The 26,928-nt window shown below is 43.2% G+C and overlaps 3 protein-coding genes across 6 annotated transcripts in view; 2 read left to right on the forward strand and 1 right to left on the reverse strand.

Annotated features, from left to right (window-relative positions):
* Positions 1-35: 35 nt before the first annotated feature.
* KCTD9 (potassium channel tetramerization domain containing 9) lies at positions 36-7,959 on the forward strand. The gene is made up of 12 exons (XM_052701949.1): positions 36-178; positions 624-745; positions 1,669-1,712; positions 2,117-2,213; positions 2,687-2,745; positions 3,241-3,369; positions 3,889-3,956; positions 4,058-4,153; positions 4,572-4,721; positions 5,005-5,110; positions 5,355-5,488; positions 5,745-7,959. The coding sequence occupies exons 1-12, from the start codon at positions 131-133 to the stop codon at positions 5,859-5,861; spliced, it is 1,170 nt and encodes a 389-aa protein (XP_052557909.1). The 5' UTR covers positions 36-130; the 3' UTR covers positions 5,862-7,959.
* A 106-nt stretch (positions 7,960-8,065) lies between these two features.
* GNRH1 (gonadotropin releasing hormone 1) lies at positions 8,066-12,812 on the forward strand. 2 transcript variants are annotated; one of them, XM_052701951.1, is made up of 4 exons: positions 8,066-9,719; positions 10,120-10,261; positions 10,937-11,032; positions 12,541-12,812. In XM_052701951.1, exons 2-4 carry the CDS (start codon positions 10,121-10,123, stop codon positions 12,580-12,582), a joined length of 279 nt encoding a protein of 92 aa, XP_052557911.1. In that variant the 5' UTR covers positions 8,066-9,719; position 10,120; the 3' UTR covers positions 12,583-12,812. The 2 variants fall into 2 exon arrangements, with proteins under 2 accessions (XP_052557911.1, XP_052557910.1); XM_052701950.1 differs by having other exon boundaries at positions 8,066-10,261.
* A 43-nt stretch (positions 12,813-12,855) lies between these two features.
* Positions 12,856-26,928, reverse strand: part of DOCK5 (dedicator of cytokinesis 5) — a 69,625-nt gene continuing 55,552 nt past the window's right edge. For 2 of the 3 annotated variants that reach the window (XM_052701947.1, XM_052701946.1), the window contains 7 exons: positions 25,261-25,344; positions 24,403-24,540; positions 24,136-24,302; positions 23,473-23,650; positions 21,012-21,153; positions 19,813-19,928; positions 12,856-17,733 (listed from right to left, as the gene is read on the reverse strand). In XM_052701947.1, the coding sequence (XP_052557907.1) occupies positions 17,632-17,733; positions 19,813-19,928; positions 21,012-21,153; positions 23,473-23,650; positions 24,136-24,302; positions 24,403-24,540; positions 25,261-25,344 (927 nt within the window). In that variant the 3' untranslated portion in view covers positions 12,856-17,631. The remainder of the gene's footprint in view (positions 17,734-19,812; positions 19,929-21,011; positions 21,154-23,472; positions 23,651-24,135; positions 24,303-24,402; positions 24,541-25,260; positions 25,345-26,928) is intronic. The other variant, XM_052701948.1, reaches the window with a different exon arrangement.

Raw genomic sequence — 26,928 nt, forward strand, 5'->3', positions numbered from 1 at the left:
CCCGCCCCGCTGGTGGAACGCGTTTCTCATTGGCCGGTGGCTCGGCTGCGATTGGTCTCCGTTCCCGTCGCTTAGGGAGCGCTGCCTTCCGGGTTTGGCGGCAGGAGGAGCGGGGCGCCGCCGGCGCAGCATGAGGCGGGTCACGCTGTTCGTTAACGGCAGTCCCCGGAACGGGAAGGTGAGGGGCGGGGGTTGCGGGCTGCGGGTGGGCTTCGGGAAGCTGCGCGTGGATTTCTGAGGCGTTCTGCTTCCCTCTGCTCGGTTTGGGGCCGGAGGGCTGGTCGCTGCGGCCGCGACTGGGGCGCTGGAGGCAGGGGTTGGGGCCGGGCCGGGGCTCAGGATGTGTGCGGGGCCGCGAGGGAGAGCCCCGAGCTTCTGGCTGCGGCTCTCTGCAGCTCAGCTCTTCTTCAGTGGTGCCGTGCTGATGGAGCCGTGCCCTGAGCAGGTCAGGGATGTGCTGCGGCCTTCCCGTGCTGTGCTTTCTGTTGGACAGCTGGTAAATAATCCTCCTTCCGCTCTGCTCAGAGCTGTGGGGCGGCGTCTGTAGTGAAAGCAATGGGTTTTAAGGCCCAACATTGTTCTGGGATGGCAGCAGCCCCAGTTTGGCTCCCTTCTCCTTGCAGGTGGTGGCTGTGTATGGCACGCTGTCGGATTTGCTGTCTGTGGCGAGCAATAAGCTGGGAATCAAAGCAACCAGTGTTTACAATGGGAAAGGTGGTCTCATCGATGATATTGCTTTGATTAGGTAAGATTGATCCCATAAATGCTGAATCATGGATGGGAGATGGGCATATCTAGCCTGAGAAGACTCCAAGGAGACCTCATGGTGGCCTTTCAGTACTGGAAGGGAGTTTACAAGCAAGAAGGGGACTGACCTCTTACATGCTGTAATAGAACAGAGGGGAACAGCTTTAAACTAAAAGATGAGATCTAGGTTGGGTGTTAGAAGAAGCTGCTTACTCAGAGGGTGGTGATGCTCTGGCAGTGCTGCCCACAGAAACTGGATGCCCCATCCCTGCAGTTATTGGGAGGGCAGGGAAGGGCCTGGACAGCCTGATCTGGGGCAGGGGGATTGGAGCTCCACGGTCTTTAAAGTCCCTTCCTAAGCCGTTCTGTAAATAACAACTGCTTTTCATAAAACCAGATCTTTTCCAGCCTGTATACTCAGTGGAATACTCACCTCAAGGAAAAATAATGCTGCCTACAGAACATCATATTTTGATGAATCTGAATTTGATGCAAGCTGCATTGTGTGCTTTTTAATGTCCCTCTGAGTAGATTCACAAATGCCAGGAAGTCCCAATAGTCTGTTCAGCTCTCGGATGAGACTTTCTGAAAAGGAGACAAACTGGCATGGCTTTGGCTTCATATAACATTAACCCATCAGAGTGGGAAGAAAAGGAACTATCTCATAAAACTAAAGCAGAAGTGATCCCTACCTGGCTGATATGGGTCTCTATCAGTAGCATCTCTAGTGCAGCTGGTAGAATTGCAGTCATCTGGAACCTGCAAAGTTAAGAGAGGGATCGGGTTCTTAATTCTAACTAATGGTATCCGATTGTCATGTACCTGAAACTGATCAGGAGGGGATCCCAATGTCGCTTCGATGAACAAAAAGCTGTTTAATCTTTTTTTTGTTTCTCTTCCCCCTGCCCTATCCCCTTCCAGAGATGATGATGTTCTGTTTGTCTGTGAAGGGGAACCATTCATTGGTAAGCCTCTAATTCTTCAGCCTTCTGTTTACATAGACAGATAGTGACAGGATAGGGGAAAGGGATTTAAACTGAAAGAGGGAAAAATTAGTTTAGATGTTAGGAGGAAATTATCTACTCAGAGGGCAGTGAGGCTCTGGCACTGCTGCCCAGGGGAGCTGTGGGTGCCTCATTCCTGGAGGTGCCCCAAGTGAGGCTGGATGGAACCCTGGATACCCTGATCTGATGATGGCAGTGGCAGGGGATGGGTGAGCTTTGAGGTCCCTCCAACCCAAGCCACTCTATGATTCTATGCTTTCCTTTAGTGTAAGTTTAAACTTAAATTTTCTAGTGTTTTCAGAAACCATATGGAGGATTTGGAAATGTTCACAATTCTCACATCTGCGTTCTTATCACCTGTGTAGATCCTCAGACCGATGCAAGACCTCATGAAGAGCTAACAGGGGCACACACAGACTGGTTAACACTTAATGTTGGAGGTCGATACTTCACCACCACACGGTAAAAATGGGGCTGGTTGAGCTGGGATTAACTTCAGTAAGGTTGCTGTAGCAGTTGGTGTGTGTTCAGGTAGTGAGACTTTGGATGCTCTTGAGAAAGAACAAGAGAAGTCATTTGCTATGGAGTAGGAGACCTTCTGCAGCTTATAATAGGCATTTTTGCCACCATTCTGAAATGAATGCTTAAACAGTTCACATGTGCTAACAGTGGTGAAAAGCCTGAACAGGCCTGCATTTATCCCTGGAACATTTCAGCTAACGAAGTGCTTTGTATTTAAAATACCTTTGATACGCCTTACATCAGAAGTGTGTTTTGTTTTCTCTTCTGAAATTAAATCAGTACAGAGTTGGAATGCATATCACACAGCACTGATTACCTTCTAGGTGCCAAGGAAATGCATTCCCTCCAGCAAATGGGTCTTGTAGCAAAACTTTCCATTTGAAAAATAAAATTGCACTGCCTTTATTTTCTAGGAGTACTTTGGTTAATAAAGAACCTGACAGTATGTTGGCCCACATGTTTAAAGATAAAGGTTAGTATCTCGAAGTAAAACTCACCCTTCAAGCTAACGAGTAGCTGAACAGGTAAAAGGCACTATTAAGTTAACGGTTATTGCTGTGTTAAAGTATTAAAAGTATGTTAAAGCATCAAAGCACAACATACAATCGTCTCATGAATTGAAAATAGAACTCCCACCCAGAGTTGATACTTCAGACTCTTTTTTTTCTAGTTTAGACTTTCCTGACTGTTGCGTTTCACTCGGTTTTGTGAAGGCCAAATGAGATGTGTTTACCAGTCTTAATGCTGCTTTTGCAAGGGTTCTTAGGCACATTGTGAAATGTGTTTTAGCTATTTATAGCAGGATGGATGTAAGGGAGGTTTTCCCCTCCACTCCTGTTTTCCTTCCTTCTTTCTAAGAAATGCCCTTTCATGTGAGAGGCTTCAATCCTGTAACCCCTTGGTGGTAACAATCTGAAACTTGAAGCAAACGCTTTCAGATTTAATTATGTGTATTTTGTGGCAACAGATGCTTGGGGAAATAAGCAAGATCACAGAGGAGCATTCCTAATTGACCGCAGCCCAGAGTATTTTGAGCCTATTTTGAACTACTTGCGTCACGGGCAGCTCATTGTAAACGATGGCATCAATCTGCTCGGTAGGTGTTACCTGTACGACACCTCCTACATTAATATTCTTTAAAGGTCTAACTTTGTCCTGAGGTAAATGTGATAAAATCACTGGGGTTTGTGTCTGCTTATCTAAATGTTTGGTGTTTTACTGTGGAGAATTTATTCTCAAACGGTGCCCTGGATTTGGTATCTTAATATCTGTATTTGAGATTCATTTTTTCTCCTTGACTGGAAGCTCGCTTTTCCTCTGTCCCATTGCAGTGTAATACGATGTGCATGGCTGACAGTTCTATTAGCTCATGCATTTGTTAGGCATTTCCTAAGGTTCAGCAGATGCTCTGTTCATCTGTTGGTTACTGTAGCTAAAAGAGAGTTATGACAAACAGGGGAAGTCAGTTGAATTGGCAGTCTTCTGATAGCAAGGTTGGATTAACCTGAAGCTTATGTTCTTGGCGTGGCTGTGCATTGCCTTTTCCAACAAGGGAAGAGTGGTATCTCATTTAAAGGCTCTGTGTAAATAACAAATAACTGCTTTGTTTTGTTAGGTGTTTTGGAAGAAGCCAGGTTTTTTGGTATCGATTCATTAATTGAACATCTAGAAATAGCTATTAAGGTAACTTGCTTGCTTTTATACATGATGTGCATGTCCTGCTCTTCCAGGCAATACATAATTTAGTCCTATCCGTATTAGCTTCTAAACAACTCTCTCAACAGAACTCACAGCCAGCAGAGGACCACTCTCCTATATCTCGAAAAGAGTTTGTGCGATTCCTGCTGGCAACCCCAACCAAGTCTGAGCTGCGATGCCAGGTGTGGAAATGCAAAGTGTGCCTCGGTCTGTTGTGTTGGTGTCAGGTGCTGGGATGCCCTGCAGCATCATGTGGTGATGTGAAATTCAAGAGTGTGCTTCCCCACCCCTGCCTTCCTCTTTTTAACTGAGCTTTGATTCCAAGCAGCAGAGTAACTTTAGTATGAAATTTGAGTGCAGTGTTTGGGCTGCTTTACTTCAGATCAGTTTGTTGAGCTGTTCTATTTAAATGTAGGATGCACTCTAATAACTGAAGTCAGTGCTTTACAGCTTTGCATTAGCTTTAATCTTATGTAATAGCATAGGTGCTCTTGTTGTGCATGCACGTATCTTTGCATGTAAGAAATGATGCTCTGAACTGTTCTGTATTCAGAGCTGCGCCTTACCTTCTGTGACTTTTGGGGTTGGTTTTGGTTTTAGGGTCTCAATTTCAGCGGAGCAGATCTTTCACGACTAGATCTTCGGTACATCAACTTCAAGATGGCTAACCTAAGCCGCTGCAACCTCGCACATGCCAACTTATGTTGTGCAAATCTTGAAAGAGCTGACCTCTCTGGTTCGGTGCTCGATGTAAGAATTGTGCTGTGGAAGGTTTGGGCTGTCCTCTTATCTTAAGAGGAATTAGGATAAGTTGGGGAGAGGGGAGGAGAAGGAGGGTGTGGAACAGCAGGTAATTCCAACCTGTTGTCCCAATGAAGTAACGCCAAGTTCTTACACTGCCTTGAAACAGTAAGGCTGTTGTGCTTTAGTAGATTCACTTCCTAAACATAAATGAAGGCTACAGTCTGACTACTTCTGGCGTTGTTCAGTTCTGCACTTGCATGAATTTCACTGATGCATTTATCTCTATCAGTGTGCAAACCTCCAGGGGGTGAAGATGTTGTGTTCCAATGCAGAAGGAGCATCTCTAAAAGGGTGCAATTTTGAAGACCCATCAGGCATTAAAGCTAATTTGGAAGGTAAGAGGTTTTTGTGTGTTAAGTATTTCTTGGAAACTGAGTTGCATGTGTTTTAAGATCCATATGTTATGTACAAGATTGAGCTGTGGTTTGCACAATTCATCTTTACATTAGAAGAGCTATATATGTACATAAGACTGAGTGCAACTGCAGAATCATTACATGTAGATACCAATTTACATGGCACTGAAAAAGCATTTCTCTGGAACTGTTCTTCCTTTGTAAAAGTACTTTTGTGTTCCAGGTGCTAACCTGAAAGGTGTTGACATGGAAGGCAGTCAAATGACAGGAATTAATCTCAGAGTTGCAACACTGAAAAATGCCAAACTAAAGAACTGTAATCTTAGAGGAGCAACTTTAGCAGGAACTGATTTGGAAGTGAGTTACAATTGCTTTTATAAGCTAAATGGTCAACTGATAGAATTCTGGGGATTGCTGGCATTTGGCAAAACCAAATCCAGTTGTTACTGTGAAAAGCAGTCACTGCCTTACTGTAGTTTTAGTTGTATCTTGTGACAAAGTAAGGACGTTGAAGTTACAGAAGCATATGTGGCTTCTGCATAAATGCATTAAAAGTTTTGAACCCTGAGTTCTGTGTGCATTCAACTAATACTCGATCTCTTTTACCCTTTAGAACTGTGATCTTTCAGGTTGTGATCTACAAGAAGCTAATTTGAGGGGATCTAACGTGAAAGGAGCTATTTTTGAAGAGATGCTGACACCTTTGCACATGTCTCAGAGCGTCAGATAAGGAAGAGAACATGCTAAAGACAAAGGAGTCAAAACATGGTGACTTTCTTCATGTCCTCCCCTCATTAAGTTAGAAGCATTGGTTATTAGACAACTTATATTTGCAGTAGTGCCTAAGTAAACTATTTTGATTGCTTTTTGGGGAGGGAGCTTTAACTGAAAAGGTAGAAATAGATAAATGCTGTTTCTACCTCTGAAAACAGAGTGAGGAAGTGGACTGGTTCTAGGATCAGCATGCGTGGCTTTTTGTTGACAAACATTGCCTCACTTTGGAATTCATTTTAATTTATAAAGCACAATATATGCAATTCTATTTATTAAATCTGTAGCTGCAATATGAATAGAAGATGTTTTTCATGTATAGTAGCATCAAAGATCAGGTTTACAGTTAGACTAACTGTAAATACACTAGTTTCTTCATTCATGCACAGTACATTAAGTGGAATGTGGTTTAGGTAATGTCCACACGATGTTTTCAGGTACTACGTTGAAAACAGTAGTTAACTGTCATCATAGGTAATATATTGCCTTGTAGTAGTTAGGATTCAGGTATAGAACAGCTTTATTATCTTCTAAATGTGCTGTGGAAGCTGCTTCCACTGAAGGGATCTGCATACACAGCAGATCTGGTTATAACAAAACCATCCTTGTTTAAAACTGGGATTGCATTTTTAATCTTTTCCAAATTAGCACACGATTGCACTATCAACTACAGCTGCTAAGGAAACATTCTCTTGCTTTCAAATGTCCTGTCCATTCCCAACCTGGAGTACCTGTACGTTTTCTTTGTTCTTGGTGGGGGATTAAATGGACATAGGAGAATCCAATCCACTGTCACCAGAGATGAGCGCTGCAGCCATAGCACCCACTCCTTTCTCCCCTGCCATGCCTCCAGTATATGAGTAAATGGCACTTGTTTCCCTTCCATGTACTATGCAAATACTGTTGTACACTGCATCCTTGACCACATGGGCAAAATCCTTTCCCCAGCCAGATGTCAGTATACCACTTTGGGCCTGCTTAAAAGTGGCTGTGAAAGCCTCTGTGGATGGGTGGAGTGCCCTTTCCACAGCTGCTTTACATGTGAGTCAAATATGGAATTACGTGACTTCTGGAGTGCAGAAAGTCTCACAGCACTTCTTTAGGTGGTGATGCACTTCGTCTCATAAGCTGTTTCCACTGCAGTATCAAGCTGAGTTCTCATCTAATGTTTATTTTGTACACAATCAAAAAGCACATAACCTATACCAAAAAAGGTGCATCAAGAACTCTTACCTCAGACGCTTCTTTACAGTACCCCAAAGTTGAAACTAACATTGAATCTATGAAAATAGAACTGTTACTGAAGTCCAGAACAGATGTATCCTAACACAGAACACGATCTGTTAGCAGTGGTTTGAGTCCCAGTTACTTTGGTGCGTTGTCTCTTACATGCAGTGCAGAATTTCCCATCCTCTGAAGTTGTATTTGTTGTCTCAGTGGTTGCTATGAAAATGCTGCTTTGCCATCAGTCTAGAAAGATTAGTTTAGGAACAGTTTATGATGTGTTTGGGGAAGTGTGGGATTCTTATCAAGTTGAGTTTGATGATACTCAGGCATATCATGTGAACTTCCAGGACTCAAAATCCTACAGCCCTGTGGTTCCGAATTGGGATTTCTTTTCTGGATTCCCTGGCCTCTTTAATTTGGCTCTAGGATAACACCCTATCCTTGGTCAAAAACATCCATAGGGAAATGCTTTGTGATTTTTGGAGTCCTGTCTCCCACCTCATCACTTTCACTGATTGATGTGTTGCAGAAAGAAGATTCCTAGGGCTAGAGAAACAAATGAATTATTTTTCTTTATCATATTTTGTAGCTAGAAGTAAAATATTGTATGGGAAAATATATTTTCATAATCACTGTGTATAAAATATATTTGAACTTTCACTGAAGTACTATGTTTTAAATAATCACTGCATGGGGCATCATTCATTTGCAGATGAATTTAAGGTACCTCTTTTGCTATGACAGAGCTGTACGAACAGCCTCCAGTGGCGTATTCAGAACATGCAGGTTCCAGCCTAATTCAAATTGCATTAATAAAAATGGGAAATACACAGGTGTCTTTGTCTTACTTAATTTCACTTAGAAGGACAAGAAGTTAGAAAAGACAGCTGACGTGCAAAACCCTGCTCTACTCTTTGATTTGTTCTGACTGAAGCTCTCCCAGACCTTGGATCAGCCTTCCACGTGGGCTCCACCTCTGCCACAATCGGAGTCCTTTGCTGGTTTCCTTTACGTGGGGCTGTGGAAATATTTGTGGGCAACCAGAACCAGCTGTAGTCTTCTCCCCAGCCTCCCACCTCCTTTATGTAACTTGGGCCCAGAGTTGAACATGAGACGAGAACAGTTTGCTCACCACTGTGCTTCCTTCTGCTGTGCTGCAGGAGCAGCTCTAAGGAGCCCCACTGAGGAGCACAGCTGCTGGCAGCCAGCGAAGGCAGGTTGGCAGACTTGGCTTCAGATGGTGGGTGAATAAGAGGTGCAATTACCTGGCTAAGCAGGCCCCTTCCCTTCTTTAAATGCTATCTTTCAGGATGAGCAAAATCTTCCATTTCAATTTAATGTTAATTTCTGCTAGGAAGAGCAGGGAAGGAAGCAGTCATAAAACAGAAAATCTCCCTTCTCAAGTGATCTGCCTACGCTAAGGTAACCTTTCTCCCACTGAAACCAACTATTTTCACAGCTTGATCAGTTTATCAGCTGAACTGCTGCTGGCTCCTCTTGCTGTGAGTAGGAGCATTACAGCAGGAAGAATTGCTCTTTGCTGCAGTCACTAAATCCTCCTTCAACTATTTACTTATTAAATTACATTTAATCCATTAATTTCAAAGAGGTCACAGGGGCAGGAAGAGAGGATGTTTAAACACCACTAAACATGATACACCCAATTGCACATAAACCAGTGCAGAGCAAGTCGGAACAGTGGCCAGGTGGATAAAAAAAACCAGGTTTCTGCCATCAAAATTATTGAATTTGACTTCTGAATGCAGATGGCGACCACGACCTCTTCAAAAGCTGCAGTGCATGAAGTCTCAACAAAAAGCTCCATAAGCGTTAATGCCTAACTTCACACACCCATGTATGTGTGCATCTGTATAGACACATATATCCATATGAACAGGATTCTCCATTACATGTATACAGAGGGTCCTATTCAAGCAAGAGAGCCCCTTCCTCAGCACTCACAACCTCATCATCGAGTCTATTTGATCCATTTAGTACTGCTTTGCATTTTGTAGAGCACAGAACACGAAGGCATTTTATTTAAGCATTAAGGACTTGCAGAAGAGCATGCAAAATGCCACGTGCTGGTGCAACCTCTTGTTTATGCACTGAAGGTCTGTTTCCTTCTGATACAGACAGAATAAACTGAATTCCTCATCCATTTCAACTCCTGTAAGGAACTCTTCAGAAAATCAAACCCACAGAAGAGCTTTTGCTTATTGCTAAAAAACCAGAAGCCACTGAAAGACCGTCTGTTTATTTTCCATGGGGCAACAGCAGCCAGCTAGGTTTGAACATCAGGTTTACAGCCTCTTAAAAGGAAAGCTGTAACTTTCATGGCTCTAAGAGAAAACAGCTGTAGGTAACAGCTACACCCAGCTGCTCCAATTATGTGCTTTACTTCTTTAGTACACGACAGCAACTTTAAGAACAAAATTGCAGTCCGTAGGATAGAATGAGGCAGCGTTACCTGCTGTGAAGGGTTTGGTGGTGGGGTGGCTGGATATAAAGGGAGACAAGAAGCCAACTCACAGGACATTTTCCAGCAGGGAAGCGTTGGAGCAGTTCTGCAGCCTCTCTCTGCAAGCAGGTAATGTACTTGAACAGCCATGTCCATTTCAACTTTTCAGTCCTTACAGATGCTTGCACTGGAAGGAACTTGCATTAGAAGGCACTGCAAAGAGCACTTCTTAGAACAGAAACTGGCTACACCAAACCTGTCTGTCAAATATCAACATGGATTTTCACTGAACCTTCGAGGTCCAGGGGTTCCTAAAGCTCTGAAAGGGCGCTCAAAAATCCTAATTTAGATCTCTATCCAAATGTCTCAGATGTCAAATCTCTTTGTGATGAGTTGATCCATGCTCTGAGGGGCTCAGAACCCAGCTGTGACCCACGCGTAGGCACAGTGCCACCGGGGTGATTCTGTAAGATAAAAATTGAGCTGTGATGATGCAGGATCGGAAATATGCTTTGTTCTCTCATCGCAGAATGGAGAAGTCCAGGAAGATCCTGGCTGGTGTCCTCCTGTTTACCACGTCTGTGGCAATCTGCTTGGCTCAACACTGGTCTTATGGCCTGCAACCAGGAGGAAAAAGGAATGCCGAAAATCTGGTGGAATCATTTCGAGAGGTAAGTTCAGGACTGTAAAACAGCTCTTGCTTTTGCTCCGATCCCTTTTCTGTACTAGATGCAAGCAAAAAGCCTCGTGGCACTACCAGAGGTGACAGACTATACAGGAGTCTCTCTCTCAGCACACTGGTGTGCATTATACAACACACGTGTAGACTTTGTGTCAAGTAGGAACTGGGGAGCAGACCGTGCTGTGGTGGTACAGCGACAGAGAGCCTTGCGCACACAGCAGTGCTTCTGTGACAGACAGAAAGCTTCGTCAGTTTGCTCTAAAGGAGGGATGGAAGCCTGATTCCAGGTCAAACCTGACTTCACCACCCCTTGTTTGAGCTGCCCTTCTGATCAGCTGCTTTGTGACAACATCCATCCATCTCCATGAGAATGTGGCAATGGCAGCTGGTGCGGGATTCGATGGCAAGTGCTTCACTGAAGGACTCAAACCACAGAGCAGATGGGAAAGGTTCTGTCCACCAATGGCTTTTCTGATGCTTTCTAATATTTCACACGTACTCCCTTGTAACCACAATTCCAACATTCTACAGCTGTTATAGCAAGTGTAACATGTAGGAAAGAAGTAAACGCAACTGTGCAGTAGAAACTTTGGCTTTAACCTGGGGAGATTTGCCTTCGGAGAAGAATCTGTTTTCATGAAGGCTGTGTTTATTCCCCATTCAGATTGCAAATGAAATGGAAAATCTTGGGGAAGCACAGAAGGTTGAATGCCCTGGATCATACCAGCATCCCAGGCTGAGCAATCTGAAGGAAACCGTGGTAAGTAGCGTGGTTTTTCTCTAATTGCTGTGGGAAAATCTCAGACCAGTCCAGGCTGGCAAAGCACGGGGTGCAGGGGTGCGAGTGGTGGGGTAGAAGAGGCAGGAAAGCTTAGTTCACATGTGGCAACCCCAGCTTTGCATCACTCTCAGTATGTCCAAGTTATGGTGCTAGAATATGACCACATTAATCCTGATGCTCCTGCTGTAACTATGTCATTACTTACTGAATTAAAACCAAAATAAAGTCAAGCACGTACTTCCTTCATACAAATGTAGGCAGCATTCGCAGATGCTTAACTTCAAAGGCACGCTTTGCCAGCTGAAGGATTGAGCCATATGGAAGTGCTGCTCCCAAGGTCCCTGGACTGGGAAATGTATTTTCCATTAGATGCTCTAATGCAGTGACAGCAGAGACTTCACATACACACGATCTGCCACAGAAACAACACTCTCAAGCAGAAGAGTGTTCTTCAAACAATACAGCAGCACCTTGACCTGCCCAGATGGTCCTCACTTTCTGGGAAATATCTCTGAGTTGTCCTAAAGTTGCAACTCTCCCTCTACAATTAATATTTGAAGCCCAAACAAAAAAATTTCAATTACATAACTCTCGCCTCTGAATACACGCTCAAGCACACGCCTGGCATACCTTGTTCCTGTGGTATAAACTGAAATGTGTGGCTTTCTTACTTCTAGCTGCTTAATGATGCTGAAAACAAATTAAAGCTTTTCCAGATGTAGGTTTTCCAATGTTAACACACTGCTGAAGTTGACACAGGAGCATTATGCAATGAGAGGGAAGGTGTCAGGAAACGAACCAGCCCATGGAAACAGCTTTGCAGGTTGCCTTCATCACTTCCTGGAGCTGCCAGTAGTGAGGACAGAAATACAATGAGCTGAGATACAAAAGGGAAAGAATAATATACCGAGAACTTCCACCCAAAACACCTTGGGCTCTCAGTTCCAAGGGAACAACATAAATAGATGCACAAATAAGAGACCAGGTCGAGCAGGATGTGACACAGGAGTTCTGTTTCCATTCAAAAAGAACTAATGTATACAGAGATGGGAACGGGACAACTGTCCCACCCTGTAACACTTCTGCAAGCACAGCTTTCTTCCCCTTGGTATCTTGGCCAGCTGCTTAAGTTGACGGACACATTTTGCATAGTGATGCTTTGTGTAAATTCATGCCAAAATGGAGTGTTCTGCAGCTGCTGGGCTGCCCTCTAAGAGCTGCTGTGGCGATGGGCCCCCTAACAGATGTAAAGCTGGTCACGCACTTTGGGATGAAAAGGGCTATTCTAAGTGTCAGTTACATTATACTGCATGATCAGATCCATGGGCAGGTGGCAGAGAGATCACGTCGGGTCAGATTTATGTCATTCTAATCCTCCTTCCAATGGAGACCTCAGTAGGAATATGTTAGCATCTGAGCAGGCTTTAAAATTCCATCATCAAAGTTCTTTCTTCTCTTTTAAAATAATATATGGTGTGTGCTTACAGGCAAGCCTGATCGAAGGAGAAGCCAGAAGAAAGAAGATTTAAATCCACAAAGGCAACAACACTCCCAGAATAAAATTTCAAAGCAATGTTGAAAACAGTTCCTCCTGCCTCTGCTTTGATTGCAATACGTGAATAAATACTGTGAAATCAGTGGGGAATAGTGGAGGATACCACTGTCCAGCTGACTTGCTTGTAGGTAAAAGAAAACACGTTGCAGTCCAGTGGAGGGGAATCAGCTCTGTGGGGTCGGCTCTGCATTCCATAATGACCGCTTTTGTCTGGGCATTGCCTGATCTCAACAGTAGTACAACTTCATTACGAATTACAAATAATTTTACTGCTGGAATGGAATTCTGCTCACACATCAGTAGACCACACATGAAAGACTTCTGTATGCTTCATTTTTTTTTTACTGGTTCACACATAAAAACTACATTTATATTAAAAAGGTATTTACAAACTTTACAATAGTTAATGCATTAAAAAAAAAAAAAATTATACACCTTGCTTTACAGTGAATCCTATGCCATTTACCCAGAGAGATGCAGCCTCCTTTCCCCACGTTTAGTTCCTACCCTTCCTTCAGAGCCAGTTTAAAAGCCATACTTTCTGCTGCTTCAACTGCAGAGGATGAAAAGAGGAAAAAAGGATTTGCAGTCTGTAGAGGTGGCTGTTTCCTAACTAAACCATCACACGCAGCATCTCTAAATGTTAACAAGGACGTGTCACACAACACCCATGTTCTCCTGAACTCAAAACAAACACGTCCTGTGGTTCCTCATGTCATTAAAATCTCTACAATACCAACAGGGAACGACTACATCCATTGACACCATGGATGCTGGGGTTGTACCACGCCAGGAACCTCACTCAGCTCCAACTGGGATATCCATCCTCACATCAAAACCAGTTAAATACACTCTGCAATGCACTGTGAAGATTAATGAGAACATGAACAGGAGCAGAATCGGGTGAACCTCACGTGCTTCTGAACAGCCCACCTCCTACTGCGCAAGAAATGAAATCACATCCATGTGTGGTTTGATTTTCCTGACTGAGTCCCAGGAAAAGCTCATGCCATTCCACTGGATAATGTACTCTGCAGTGGTAAACATAAGATAGAGAAGTTTTTAATTAAAAGAAACAAAAAAAAATAATAATGGTAGCCAGTAGTAGTCAGGAATGTTTTTACATTTGAGAAAAAGGTTACAGTTAAGTTATAGACATTTCAAAACTTCTTATTTCCATTTACAATTATAAAAATAAATAAGGAGAGGAAATCCGAGCCATTATCACTGCAAGTTCAACCTGCTGCTCGTGGGCTGCACAGCGTGGTGGGGGCTGGACACAGGTTCTCAACAACTGCTACATGCACACGATGGCATTTCTGCTGCTGCAGATCACAGAGCTGTTCTCAGTGGAATCGGTGTCCTTTCCTAATCCAATAATCCACTGAAATGGAAAGCTGTCTGATTCTCTCTTCCCTGATGCGGATTAGAGCCTGTAACATTTTTGAAGGAATTTATCACAGCGTGACGAGTTTTAATTACAAGCTCCAGAAAGCAAGTGTTGAGCATATTTCTCCAAAGGGAAAAAAAAAGATCCTCTCTGTGACTTGAAATTCCCCACTAGCTGTGGACAGCGTGGATCTGAGATGGGATTCGGATCTCGTCTCCTCCGCAGGCTGCACATGGAACTCGATCTCATCCCAAGCAAGGAGCTGGGCACAAATGCCACCGTTTGCTTTCACTTCTGCTGCGTGGAGATCGCCATTAGGGATCAGTCTTGGACTCCTATTTTCAGTCCTATGCTTTCAATGACATTGAGTGATGCGAAACACTGATTCTCATCTTGAAAATGAGTTAGTGAGATATTAAACAGTCTCTGAAGGTTAAATATCAGAACTTGTAGCAAAGAGCAGAACATTTTCGTTAAAAAAAGTTTTAAAATCAGAGGTCTGGTAGAATTTTGCACTAAATTCTCCTTAATTAAAACCAGCCAGGCCCTGTGCTTACACCCTTAAATGCCCAATTGCTTTTAAAAACCCAACACGGAGGACAATGCTGTTTTCCAAAACTGGCCCAAACAAAGGCTCACGTCACTCGGGCACAGCACAGAAATCCCATCTGTAGCTCTGTGGAGGCTCTGCTGACTTGTATCAGGTAAGAACAGAACTCTTCACAATCAGTAATACTGACTGGCAGGCAGAACCAAACATCCTCAAGTTCAGAAGCATTGCATAAAGGGACACCGAGGAACTATTCCCAAGGTCAGGCTTCCCCCAGGCCTTTCTGCATGGACCAGCTTCCTGCTGCAGGAAAAATACCCACTGGCTGCACAAGGTACATCTCCAAGTTCAAGTTAATAAAACAGATCAGAAAAGCAGGCAATTATGACTCAAATGCCATTTAGAATCGAATCGACCAAACCAGATCACTGTGCTGTCAGCCCATGAGAAGCCACTAGCTGGGCTTCCTGCTGCCTTACCAAAGGAGTTAAAAGCAAACCTCCTTTGGAAAGGAAAAGCACCTCAGAATGAGGGAACAGGCAGATACAAAGGCAAGGCACTGAATTACAAAAGGTGGTGTTAAGGTATAGGTTTCTATCACTCACACCTCACCCTACCTGAAGACAAAAGTTCTTGTTCAAGGGAAGAGCTTCAGAGGATCCTTCAGTTTGTGCAACAGCAGCAGAAGGGAGATACTGCTTACAAGAGGGAGAAGTGGACAAAAATGAAGGATGAGAAAACCCTGTGGTGTTCCAGTCAGGCAGCATCTGTGGTCAGGAATGTAACACAGAGCTGACAAGTCCTACACACACAGCAGAGGCACTGAAACATGCTCAGGTTGTCCAGAAAGGTTTCAAAGATTTCCCCTGAGAAGGCAACAGCCCAGAAGACAATTGCATGTGAGCTGCTGTGAGCACAACTGTGACTGCAGTGCAACTTCCCCGACGTCTCCATCCTGCTGTGATGGGAATCCGATCTGACCCTTTAATGAGTGCAATCTGTTTGCAGAGCCATACACACAGCAAAATAAATGCAGCTCCTGCAGGTTTCCTTAACTGGAGTCACACTGAAGGCAAAGGAACACATAAGAACAAGCAAAAGGGCAACTTTGGTCCTCAAAGCCAGAATAGGGTTTCTTTCTTTTTATCTGAAAATCAGTTTAAACCTAATTAAAGCCTATCTCAAACAACTTGAGTTTTTCAGTAAGGCAATAAAACTCACATAAGTCACGTGAGCAGAAGATTGGTGCAGTGGGCTGTAAGAAAAGAAACAAGCCACAGCAAAACAAAACAAAAAAATGGTATCTTGTGAGCAACATCCCCAGCAGGGATTTAAATGCATCTCCATAAATTATACCCAATAATCAGGAGCTTAATGACAGTGACAGGTAACAAGCAATATTGTTCGCTGGATGAAATAAATGTGGCACCAAGTGGCAGCGACAACTCTGGGGGGGTGTATCAGAAATAATTATGCTGCTTGAAAAGGTAACAGTGATGTTCCTCACAAGCAATGAGTTCTGAAATGGAGAGTTTAGGAAGGTCCTGCTCCACACAGCAAGAACGGGTTGCTGAAGCTATTGCTGGGATGATCAAGGTAATTCTGTGCTAGAACAGTGCTGAAATGCACGCTGCAAGACAACTTTCAATCAAACTTCCTTCCAGCTTAAGCACTGCACAAAACCCATCTGGGCCACATGGAGTAAAGATATTTGTGCTCCATCTGAGCTGAGGAAAGGCAGGAATTTTTAAAGGTTAAAACCCAAGATCAGGACATTTTTCTTCTTTAGAATAAATAAAATGAAAAGACTTGTTGACATCCTGAGAGAGCAGGAAATAAATAACTAAGAGAGAATAATTAAGCAGATTAATAACATACTTATAAATAACATAATTATCTTGTTCTCCAAGGCAAAAAAAGCTACAGAGCTGTAATAATCCAAGCAACAGGAAGCGTGGTGGTTGATTGTCAAGTCTTCCACAAATCCCAGGTCCAAGTGGTTCCTTAAAGTCTAGTGGCTGTGAACAACTCAGACCAAGGGAGGCTACAAAACAAAGTGCAAGTATTGCCCTAAATGGGGTGGGGGAGAGGGAGGATGATATTTATTTCTATTTGTGAGGATCTGGTCAGCCAAAGTAAGTGTTACAGTACACACTCCATCCTCCCCAAGTTGCTGGTATCAATACAGTGCTGGTATCAACACAACCTCCATTCATTCTAAGACATTCACAGGAGAAAAGTCACTTTCTACACCCTATTTAAAAAGCATGAAGACGAAGCCTTTGTCCCAGGTGCAAAATAAAGTAAGCAACACAACAAAGGAAGGGATATCAGCTGCTCCGTAGTGTTAAAACCAGAACCAACAGTGAAACTATGATTAAGTACTGGCAAACCTAAACTCTCCACTGGGAGTGAGCAACTGCCACCACTTGAGCAGAAATGGGGAAGGCAGAACGTCTGCACTTCATCTTCAATACATATGATGAGTAGCAGAAAAGAGGTTTCTTATCCTGCTCACAATGCTCAGGTCTCTGCCTGCAATCACGAATCTTAAGAGACCACACATCACACACCAACACCTGACGCTGCACGGCTGCGATCCGTCTCACTTCATGCAAATCAGGGCTTGACTACAGCAACAGGAGGAGGGATTTGTGCTTTAGCATAAAGCTGGAATGAACCCATGTGAAAATACTGCAGAACACATCTCATACTGGCGTGGTTTACCTCGGTGAAGCACTGGCTTCAAATCACTACTGTGATAGTTTTACATTAGGAATGAGCCGCTGAAATTGCATCAGCGAAAAAATTCAGGACAGACAAGGCTAATATAAGAATTCCAGTAGGCTGACTTCTTCCCTTCTGTAATTAGTGTCTCATTATTGGAAAAGTAAATCAGAGGTTGGGAATATAGTTACTCTCAGAGTTCCTTTTGCTATTTTCCAGGGAGAACTTCAGTGGAAGTAAATGGAATGGCAACTGAGATCAATAGTCTTTAGGGTAGAAAACCCCAGCACGTCAGTGAAGAGAAAGCAGCCATCTCTCTCTAGGTACTTGCTGTTAAACAAGCAAGTCTATAATCCTCACTGCAATCCTTGCTCTGATGAGAGGACACTGGATTTTCTGGTTTTTGGGGGCGGAGGGGGAGGTTTGGATTCACGTCTGCTCGGTAGTGGTGGAGCAACCTGAGAAGATAAAATGAAGACACACAGGAAAAACAAACCATTACCAGGCAAGTAAAGACATTTGGCTTGACCAAACAGAAGCAAAGCAAAAACTCCTGTGCTTCTTGATTGTTCTTTCAGGATCACATCTCTGAATTCATCCTTTCAGTTCTTCATGCCATCAATGAAAGGGCAAAGAAGGACACATCCCCCAGAGGTAACAAAACAGACATGTTTTAGTTGTTAGAGAAATCTTTAGCCGTTAAATATGCTTTGCTTGCTTCAGACCCACAGCCTGACCAAGCCAGTTATTTGCCCAGTGTCCCAAGTTTTATCAGTAAAATGGAAATAAACCCATTTCTCGGGGTTTCAGGATTCAACCATCTTTATCTTGCTGGCTTGACCTCCCAGTGAATTGCACCACACACCAAAGGGATGTAAAATGCTTCCAAATCAGAATGGTGCAACTAACTCCATAAACAGAAAGTTCTGCTAAAACAAGCCACAGAATTCCTGCCCAATTGTGGAATTCTTGCACAAAACCACTCAAAATGGGTCCTTTCAAGTTGTCCCTTTGCATATCCTGGAAACACACGAAAAATGAAGGCCAGGTGAAGAAGAAACTCCTGTGGTTCACCCCTTGTTTAGCTGAAAGCACCAAGATTTCATGATTATTTTAACCAAATGAGGACACGCTCAACTTTACATGAACAGCAAAAGGAGCCAAACGCCTCAGAAAACACTTCTACAATCTCTCTTTACAGCCCTTCAAATCCATCCATTTGGCTATAAGCCAAGGTCAACGTTGTGAGCCAGAGCATGTTAGTAATTAGTTTTCTTACAATACTCAAGGGAAGGGGGCTCTTTCATTAATCCTCTTGAACCAGCAACTCCCACAGGGCTGGCACATTTCCGCCATCCACACCACCTACATCAGTTCCAATGCCCCTTCTGAGAAAAAGAGTCTATTTGCAAATGAAGCAGAAAACATCCCACTTATCCCACATTTCAAAACTTGATGCCATTGTCAATGAGAAATAAATGATCAACTGCTGCACTGTCATTCTGTGATGTGGAAGTAACGTATTTGGGAAGTGTCATCACTCTTCAAATTCACTACTTTTGGTGAAAATCCTTATCTTGTTACTTAGGTACTCCACAATTGTCAGTAGCACTGGGAAAGACATTGCTGTCAGGGCTCCAAAAGGAACTGTGCTGCACAGTGGTAAGCAACTACTCTCATTATCAGAAGCAGCAACATTTCAGGAGCTGGTGAAATGGTTTTGAAATAACTGTGTCCACTGGATGTCTCCAATGCTGATTATCTGACATTTTTGCCTGGCTGAGGCATTTTACTCAAGGTTGAAGCTCTGCTTTGAGTTTCAGATATGTTGCTTTTCTTACGATAAAAAACCTTCCCAAGAGGGGATGTTTCTCTTCGAAGACCTAAGAATGCCATAAATAAGAAACTAAAAGGACAGACATCCCTGAGATGAGGCACAAATCCAGAACAGGAACCAATCGGAAGAGATTAAGTGCCCTTGTGCCAATTATGGATGAAGCAAGGAGTGGGATACATCCCCAGATGGCCACAGAAGAGCCCCACACAAGAGCAGAAGACTCAACTATGCTACATAACCTTGTTCTTACATAATCCTTTGAATATTTAATAGGTGTGAGTTATGCATAGGCATATAGTGAAAACGTTTTGACTACAAACAGAAGCCAGTGTAAAGATTCGGGGTGCTTGACTTATTCTGTGCAAGGCATGGGGTGGAATATCTCCACAAATCCATCTCTGGCAGTATGTAAACCAGATTACTGTACTATTTTACATGTTGATCATGTTTTGGAAACTCTTCCCTTCCCCATCCCACACAGTTTGCCTAATCAGGGATAGCACAGTCACCACCTGAAAATGGGGGCGTATTTGACAGCACTCTCTCAAAACTTCTTATTCTTCCGTGGTTTCAGGGGGTGAATCAGAAAAACGACTAGACAAGTTCCAAGCAGCACCATCTGAGAAGCAGCTTGGAAAATTTCACTGGTGTCTTTCTCAAATGCTGCCTTCCAGAGAAACGTCAGCTCTCATTTCCTTACCTCCACAGAGTTCCTTGGGTTGCTATTCTCATAGGGTTTGCTCTTGGGAGGAGGTGGGGGTGGGGTGCTCTGCAGGCTAGCAGCTGGCAATCCATCCGACTGCAATGAGGGAAAACCTAGAAGAAGAGTAAGACAAGACATTAAAGTAGGAGGAAAAGGAGTGGGAGAATGAATTGACCATGTATTTGTTCTAGCAGCCAAATCTGAAAAGAGATGTCAAAGTAGAATCAAAGTTTTATCTCAAAATGCCCCAAAGGATTCCATCTCCATCAAATGAATCTAAGCTTATGTGAAAAATGCATGCCTGAGAGAACAGAAAATTGAATCCATTATCACATCTGCAATGTTCACTGGGGTTTCCTTTCAGCCAGGGCCTCAACCTGAGAATTCACTTTGATTTTAACTCCAGTTGATGGGGTAGATAAGTACTGAAATTTCAGAAGAATTCTTGGGAAGCTGTCCTGCTACTAATGGCAATTAAAACTGCGTGCCATGAGGTTTTGTATTCCTTTCACAGATCTCTATTTACGTAGTATTTCTACTTTTGTTTGTGTTCCTGGTTCTCTCCTCCCTACTCCCTTACCCCAATAAGTACTTTTTGTTTTAAACCTCCCATACAGGTTTTATCTCTTCACTTTGTTATTCAGAAACATTGGATTCTGAATTTATATCCACATAAGAAGAAGATCCTACATACGATTTTCTATCCATTTAAGAAACAGAGCAGTGGTAGAGTGAGAAACTTCACACCAAGAACAGCAGGAAACCAGCAGTGGTGAGAATACAGCTGCATTTTTACCTTGGTCATTTATTCATATGTTGCTTCATTTATTCATATGTTGCATATGAATTAATGACACTGCCTAGCGGAGGTAACTGCTAATTACTCAGTTTGTTAATTCTTCAAGATGAACTCTTCCTACAAGTGCAACATTACCTAGGTGAGTGCCCAAGCTGCAGAGCAGTATCTCCTTTAAAATGTTTAACAAAGCCTGCAGGGTTGTGCTATTCAGCCAGAGATCTGCTCAGAAGCCAAATAAAACCACCAAGCAGCATCGATGCAGTTCCCTTCAGTGGATTCACTTCAGGTGTTCCAGTAGCACGTGTTGTCACCATCCCACTTGATTTACTTCCCTCTTCCCCTCCCCAGTGAGGTTACATTAACCCATACGGCTCAATTGCTGTATTACAGAACTTACTGTGGGTTCTCGGGGTTTTGGGAGTGATGGGAGGTGGGCTGAGAGGCGTCGGCTGCTGGAGAGAAGAACTCTGAAGCAAAGTCAGCTTGTTGTCTCCTAACTGAAGACTCTTTGGCCTTTGAGCTTTTCCTGACGTGCTCTGCTTAAAACAAAGAATAAACAAAGCCTTTAGGAGTCAGCAAAGTTGCTGCACACGTATCAGATCATCAGACCTGTCACAAAGGCACCAAGATGCTCCAGGAGAGCTGTGTGTAAGAGAGAAAGGTGCATTCAGGTGAAACCACAGCTCTGGCTAAGCCATGTCAAAAGGCATCCACTGTGCTCCTGTGACACGTTCAGAATTCTCTGGGACCTCAGGAAACGGGTAGCAGTATTAAACTGTTTTTAATGACATCAATATATACAGTAAATAAGGAAGATGCCAGGGAAGGAAACCTACAGCCAGTTGGAAGAGGAGCTGGCACCCAGCATCTTTGAGGACCTCTTCCCAAAGCCTTGACTGTTAAATGGCTGTAATGACATCCACGTACTGATGCCAAGGGGTAAAATGAGCCACTCCAACTGTCCCAAGTGCTACAGCTGTGCAGGGGTCCTTAGGTGGGCAACCAAACACCACACTCAGCTTGGTGGTAACTGCAGTGATAGGTGGTGCTTTGGCCAGCTTGACTCAGAGTGCCTCCAATTAGCAAACCGGCCTCCTCACAATGCTATTAATTAAAAGTGTCAGTAAGACAAGAGACATCAAAAGCTTCATTCGGCCATCTGAATTCCACCTCAATCCCAGTGCCCCGGTTTCCTAACAGCACTGCATGCCTGAACACAGAAGCAGCCCAAAGGACATTCCAGCCAAGTAGACAAAGGTGAAATTTATTCTTTCTGAACATGGGCTGCAGAGTCCTGAACTTATTCAAGCCTCTTTAAATATTATTTATTGCTTTACAGAGAAGGCTGTCATGCTTACACATGTAATTAAACTCACTGAACTCCTGGAGATCAATTCTCACTGAGCAATTCTCACTGCACATTAAGGAGTGCACATTGGTGTGCAATGAATATAAAATGAACAGAGCCCAAAGCTGCTGGACATACAGTGAGCCTTTGGTTCCCTCTGGCTTTCTGGCTCCCACACAGCTTATTCAAGAGCTGCATAAAATCACTCTGCCTGATTCCTGTGCTGCACTACGCAGACATGGAACAAACTAGCTATTAAAAAAAGCTTTCTGTATACTTTGCAACGTTCTTCAGCAGGAGTATAACCCTTAACTGCTCATATACTTCAGTGAGCTTATCACACATGCAACATGCCCTCAGAGAGCTGGTGAGAAGGGCGGGTGGGTGTTCTGGTTTGCATCTCTTAGCTCTCTGCAAAGCAAAGTCTTGCACACACATGCCTTACTGTCCCAGGGAAGCAGTCAATAAAACAGGCTTTCTGCCAGAAACTTTCCATCTAGCTTTACTTAATGAAGCAATCAGCAGCTGACCTCACGATTTGTGGGTTAAACCCATTTAATTCAACAGCACCATTTCCAAAGGCAGAGGGCCAGGCCTTCGGAATCACTAATATTTACAATCCCGGATTTTCCTATCAACACCAAATGGCAAGATTCTAGAACCACGCTTCCCCTTCTTCAGAAATATGCTGGCAGCATCACTCAGATTTGATGAGAATTCCTCATTCTATAGCAACAACCATCCGTGCCAGATCCAGCTGAGATCTGGTCAAGGAAAGGGAATCAGAAGAGCTGATGGGTTTTTATTATTTATACAACTTGTGTTATGTCAAATCACTGTCACTGAGCCACCAGCTTAAATACCAACACGCCTCATTGCTGCACACTCTCTGACAGTGCAACACAGTCTTAGCTGTAGGGGTATAATTCTCTTTTATTCCTGTTTTGCAAAAACTTTTCTCATGGAATAAACACTCCTGCTCTCATGCAGGAGGTCTGGAGCACAGTGCAGACTTGGAAAACCTGTTTCTCAAAGCGCCAAGCTAATGACCTAACTAGCATACCATCTTTTTTCATCTCCCCAAAGTACCAAACTGATGCAGTACATTTGATTTGTGCAGTGATGCTGACTGACAGCAGCTGAACATCTGGCTTACCAGCTGCATTTTTGTGTGGGCTAGCAATATCTGCTTGCTCCAATACAAACAGAACAATTCTACACAGCTCTGAGTGTACTGGAGTCCTCCATCTCCTAGAAGAAATGAGAGAACTGAGATGAAACATCAGTGCCACATACTTCCAGTTTTTGTACTTTAAGTCAAACTGCAGTTTGGTCTGTGACACAAATATTCCAAATAAAAAAGCAGGAATTACTCAGATGACCAAGCTTTTGGTATTTGAACCCCTCCCATTATTTAATGAAGTTCCCAATGACAAACATGGCTGAAATGGAAACACAAATCTCCTGCTGGGATTTTATTACTGCTATTCTTCTCTTGTTGTTGCATTACCATTTTGGAAGTCAGTTCCATTTCTGGCTCCTTCTCCACAATAACTTGGGACTTGCTGATACTCCATTCCTTCCGCTTCAGTTTACAAATCCTGTTATCACCATCTTCTTTCACGGGCAGTTCTTCAGCTCTGGAAGCTGTTGATATTCTTCTCTCCAACAGAGGCTCCAGAATAGATCTTCAGCCCAAAGGAGTGAAAAAACACAAAATATTACTCCATCATCAGACATTCCATGTGCTGTCAAAAAGCCATTCTCTCTTATTTTGCAGAACAGATTACCATGAAAAACTGAACTAGGACCACGGAATTTTCAGCAAAATTTGTTCTCCTCAGTTGCTTGAGCAATTTTGAGTTTTATTCTTTTTCTAAAGGCAGAGTGCAATCCACTGGCAGAGGGAGCCAGACAGGCATTTTATGATTAAACCTGCCGTTCATTTTAAGAGTAACTAATTCATACAACGACAGAACGGCCTGGGTTGGAAGGGACCCCAACGATCACCAAGTTTCAGCCCCCAGCCACAGGCAGAGCCACCAACCTCCAGGTCTGCTACTAGAGCAGGTTCTTCTAATTACAAAATTAGAAGTTAGACAAATCTCATCTTCTGAAAGAAACAAACCCACTCTAGCAAAGGCATCTCCCTGCGCAAAGGCTGACTACTCACCCATCTGAACCTGGCCTGGAGGAAGTGCTATCAGATGACGTGGAAGATGTAGAGACCACAGAAGAGGCCACAGATGTGACAGAGAGCCGTCTCAGCGTGGAAGACATGATGTAGGGCAACACGACAGAGCCTGACCTGCTTGGTTTCCTTTCGGTCAGGGAGGGAGGCTGCAGAGAAACACATCCACGACAAATCACACAAGGCGAACTCAGAAGCTGTATGGGCAGAGTTGTGTTTCTTCGAGGCAAAACATCAGACTGTGCTTACCAAAGTTATTACACCGTACTGCTTCTCCACCTTCTTCTTCAGCTCTTTGAAGCAGGCTGTCAGTCTGTCGTGCAGAGGCTTCAGCTGCTCTGTCAGCTTCTCGCCATGGATTCTTATTCCCTCTGCTAACAATGGCATCTGAGAGCAGGAACAACAAAGGGAAATGAAAGGGCAAATCTGATCTCCTGCTCCAGCAAGAAATCTTCTATGCATGTCATACAGATACAAGCAAAGGACTTGAATCAGTATGTTTTAAGTTTGCACAGGAGAAAAAAGCAGTCAAAGTACACAGTTACTGACTCATAACTTGTGATACTACAATAACCTGGCAGTCTATTTAATTATGTGTGTGTATTACCAAGAAATGTGAACCCCATCTACACCAATGGTTCCCTCTTCCATACTCAGATCCCATATTCTGCTTTGGAAAATAAGGCACGTTAAACATCCAGGCATCACAACTCAGCTTCAGAGCTGTGTGAGTGTGAAGCAGCTTTAACTGCACTCTGCTGTAACAGAGGTACACACAAATTGGTCTGTGGGGCCATTTACAGATCTGCAAATTTAGGGCAATTTTTCACTGCTATGCAGATGAAAACAGACAACTTTCAATGGTCAGACTGAGAAAACATTAGGCCTAATGACTTCAGGAAAAGTTAAAAAAAAACGCTTTGTAAGTTTACATGAAACATCCTAGGCCACAGTTTTAGAATATAACTGCTCTTAAAATAAAAATAAATTCTTCACATACAGAGATTGCTCTCAGAGTATCTAGTTGCATTTTCTCCCTTCAAAAACAAAGCTGGAAAAACACCTGCACTCATACATAGTGCATCTCTATCTTTGCCTACGTGGTACCTGTAGAGCAATCAATTGCTTAAGCAGTTCAATTTTATCTTGATCTTCAGGATGCTCTTGAAGATATTTCTCTGTGAAAAAGGCCTGAAACAAAGGGAGAAGATGATTTAGACATGATGCTGTTTGCAGAGCCAGCTCTTCAATGAAGATTTCATTGTATTGTCAGTGAAAATCCTAAGTTACAAAACTCCCCTCTGCTGGTATTGGCTTGAATAATCAAAGCTATATTACTTGCCACCCAAACACGAGCAGCAGAATCAGCCTCAGTGTGTGTTCTCTGTTTTTAGCACTCAGTGACCACAGTACACAAAGATATGCAAATAACTGGAGTCTCAGGAAAGTGAACAGGACAGTGTTCCCGATGGATTCCTTGAGATCTAGCATTTAAGTCCCAACGTACAACACTTCACGTGGGATTTGCTACGAAGAGTCAGTAGAAATAAGACTGCAGAGATGCTGACTCGTAGTTCAGCACCCTTAGTCCACACTTCCCATGCATCTACCTTCAGACCAACAGAATCTGGCAATGGTTTAAAAGCTGAACAAACACATATAGACTTCCCTCAACTGAAATCTTAAAACTGTGCCAACTCACACTATGTGCTGCAGAGCATCGCCCTGAAATGTATCACAGTTCCCAGTCAGAAGAATTTCATTTTTCTTTTCCTAGATAAAATCCCTAATAATTTTTCACTTGGTTTCAAAACACTCTCTCTGGTCTATTTCAGCCTTTGCATGCGTTTCTAAGTTCTGCACTCCATTAACTGGACTGCATGCACAAGTGTTTGCAGGGCTAGAGGTAGGATTCGGCGTAGGATGTCAAGAGGAGGTGAGCCATGAAGGGATGGCTGGGTAAGTCCCAATGGATTTTTCTTGAAAGTGTTTAATTATTGCAAGAAGGCACATGTTAAAAATGCAGACTTTGGCTTTTGGCTACAAAGAAACAATTAAAACTTAAGTTTTCAGCCGCCCACAAAAGCCGAATGTTCTGCAGTGATCTCCAGTTGAAATAGGAAAATGTGAACCAGAAATGAGTATTTCCAGATGTGGTTACAGATACTTTGTGTTTCCTAGTTTTAGCTGCTTTCCCACTTTTGTAATTCTAAACTTTATGTCAACCTTAATTCATGAAATGGGAGGATTCAGGGCCAAATTCACCACTGGTGAAGCATGCAGCTCCAGTTATACCCCAGATATTTCAGACCCTCTCCTATTCAACTTTTTCACTTCATTTTGTGTGACTGCAACACGTTTGAGAAGAATTAAACATCTTTTAACACCATCCATTCAGTGCAGTGAAATAAGCAATGCATTTCTTGCTTGGGAGATCATAGCTAAATATTGGGAATAAACAGCTTAAGTGAACATCACAGAAGGAAGGAACACACACCATGTCAACTGAATAACTGAATAAACATGGATGAGAAACATTCCCTCTCCTTTTTTTCTTCTTTTTCCCCCTGAAATACCTGCTCTTTTCTGCGACGCTGTAATGAGAGATGATTTGCTGGGCAGAAAAATCTTCACTTACCTTTCCATTCTGTATTAATGGAGAAATGTTAGCTATTTGGCTTCTGTTTCTTGCACTGCCAAGCACCTCACCAGGCTCCCACAAGGTAGGGCCACATTGTTACCACCAATGTAAATATGGCCTCAAAGAGGAGGACT

The sequence above is a fragment of the Tympanuchus pallidicinctus genome, unplaced genomic scaffold, assembly GCF_026119805.1.
Source record: "Tympanuchus pallidicinctus isolate F22 unplaced genomic scaffold, pur_lepc_1.0 scaffold42, whole genome shotgun sequence".
NCBI classification, from domain to species: domain Eukaryota; kingdom Metazoa; phylum Chordata; class Aves; order Galliformes; family Phasianidae; genus Tympanuchus; species Tympanuchus pallidicinctus.

Bases quoted from the DNA above. Each gene is read 5' to 3' on its own strand.
- GNRH1 (XM_052701950.1), top strand. From the start codon at position 10,079: ATGATGCAGGATCGGAAATATGCTTTGTTCTCTCATCGCAGAATGGAG. The intron at 10,262-10,936 runs GTAAGTTCAGGA...TTCCCCATTCAG, and splicing joins TGGTGGAATCATTTCGAGAG to ATTGCAAATGAAATGGAAAA. The intron at 11,033-12,540 runs GTAAGTAGCGTG...GTGTGCTTACAG, and splicing joins GCAATCTGAAGGAAACCGTG to GCAAGCCTGATCGAAGGAGA.
- KCTD9 (XM_052701949.1), top strand. From the start codon at position 131: ATGAGGCGGGTCACGCTGTTCGTTAACGGCAGTCCCCGGAACGGGAAG. The intron at 4,154-4,571 runs GTGTGGAAATGC...TTTTGGTTTTAG, and splicing joins AGTCTGAGCTGCGATGCCAG to GGTCTCAATTTCAGCGGAGC. The intron at 4,722-5,004 runs GTAAGAATTGTG...TATCTCTATCAG, and splicing joins TCTCTGGTTCGGTGCTCGAT to TGTGCAAACCTCCAGGGGGT.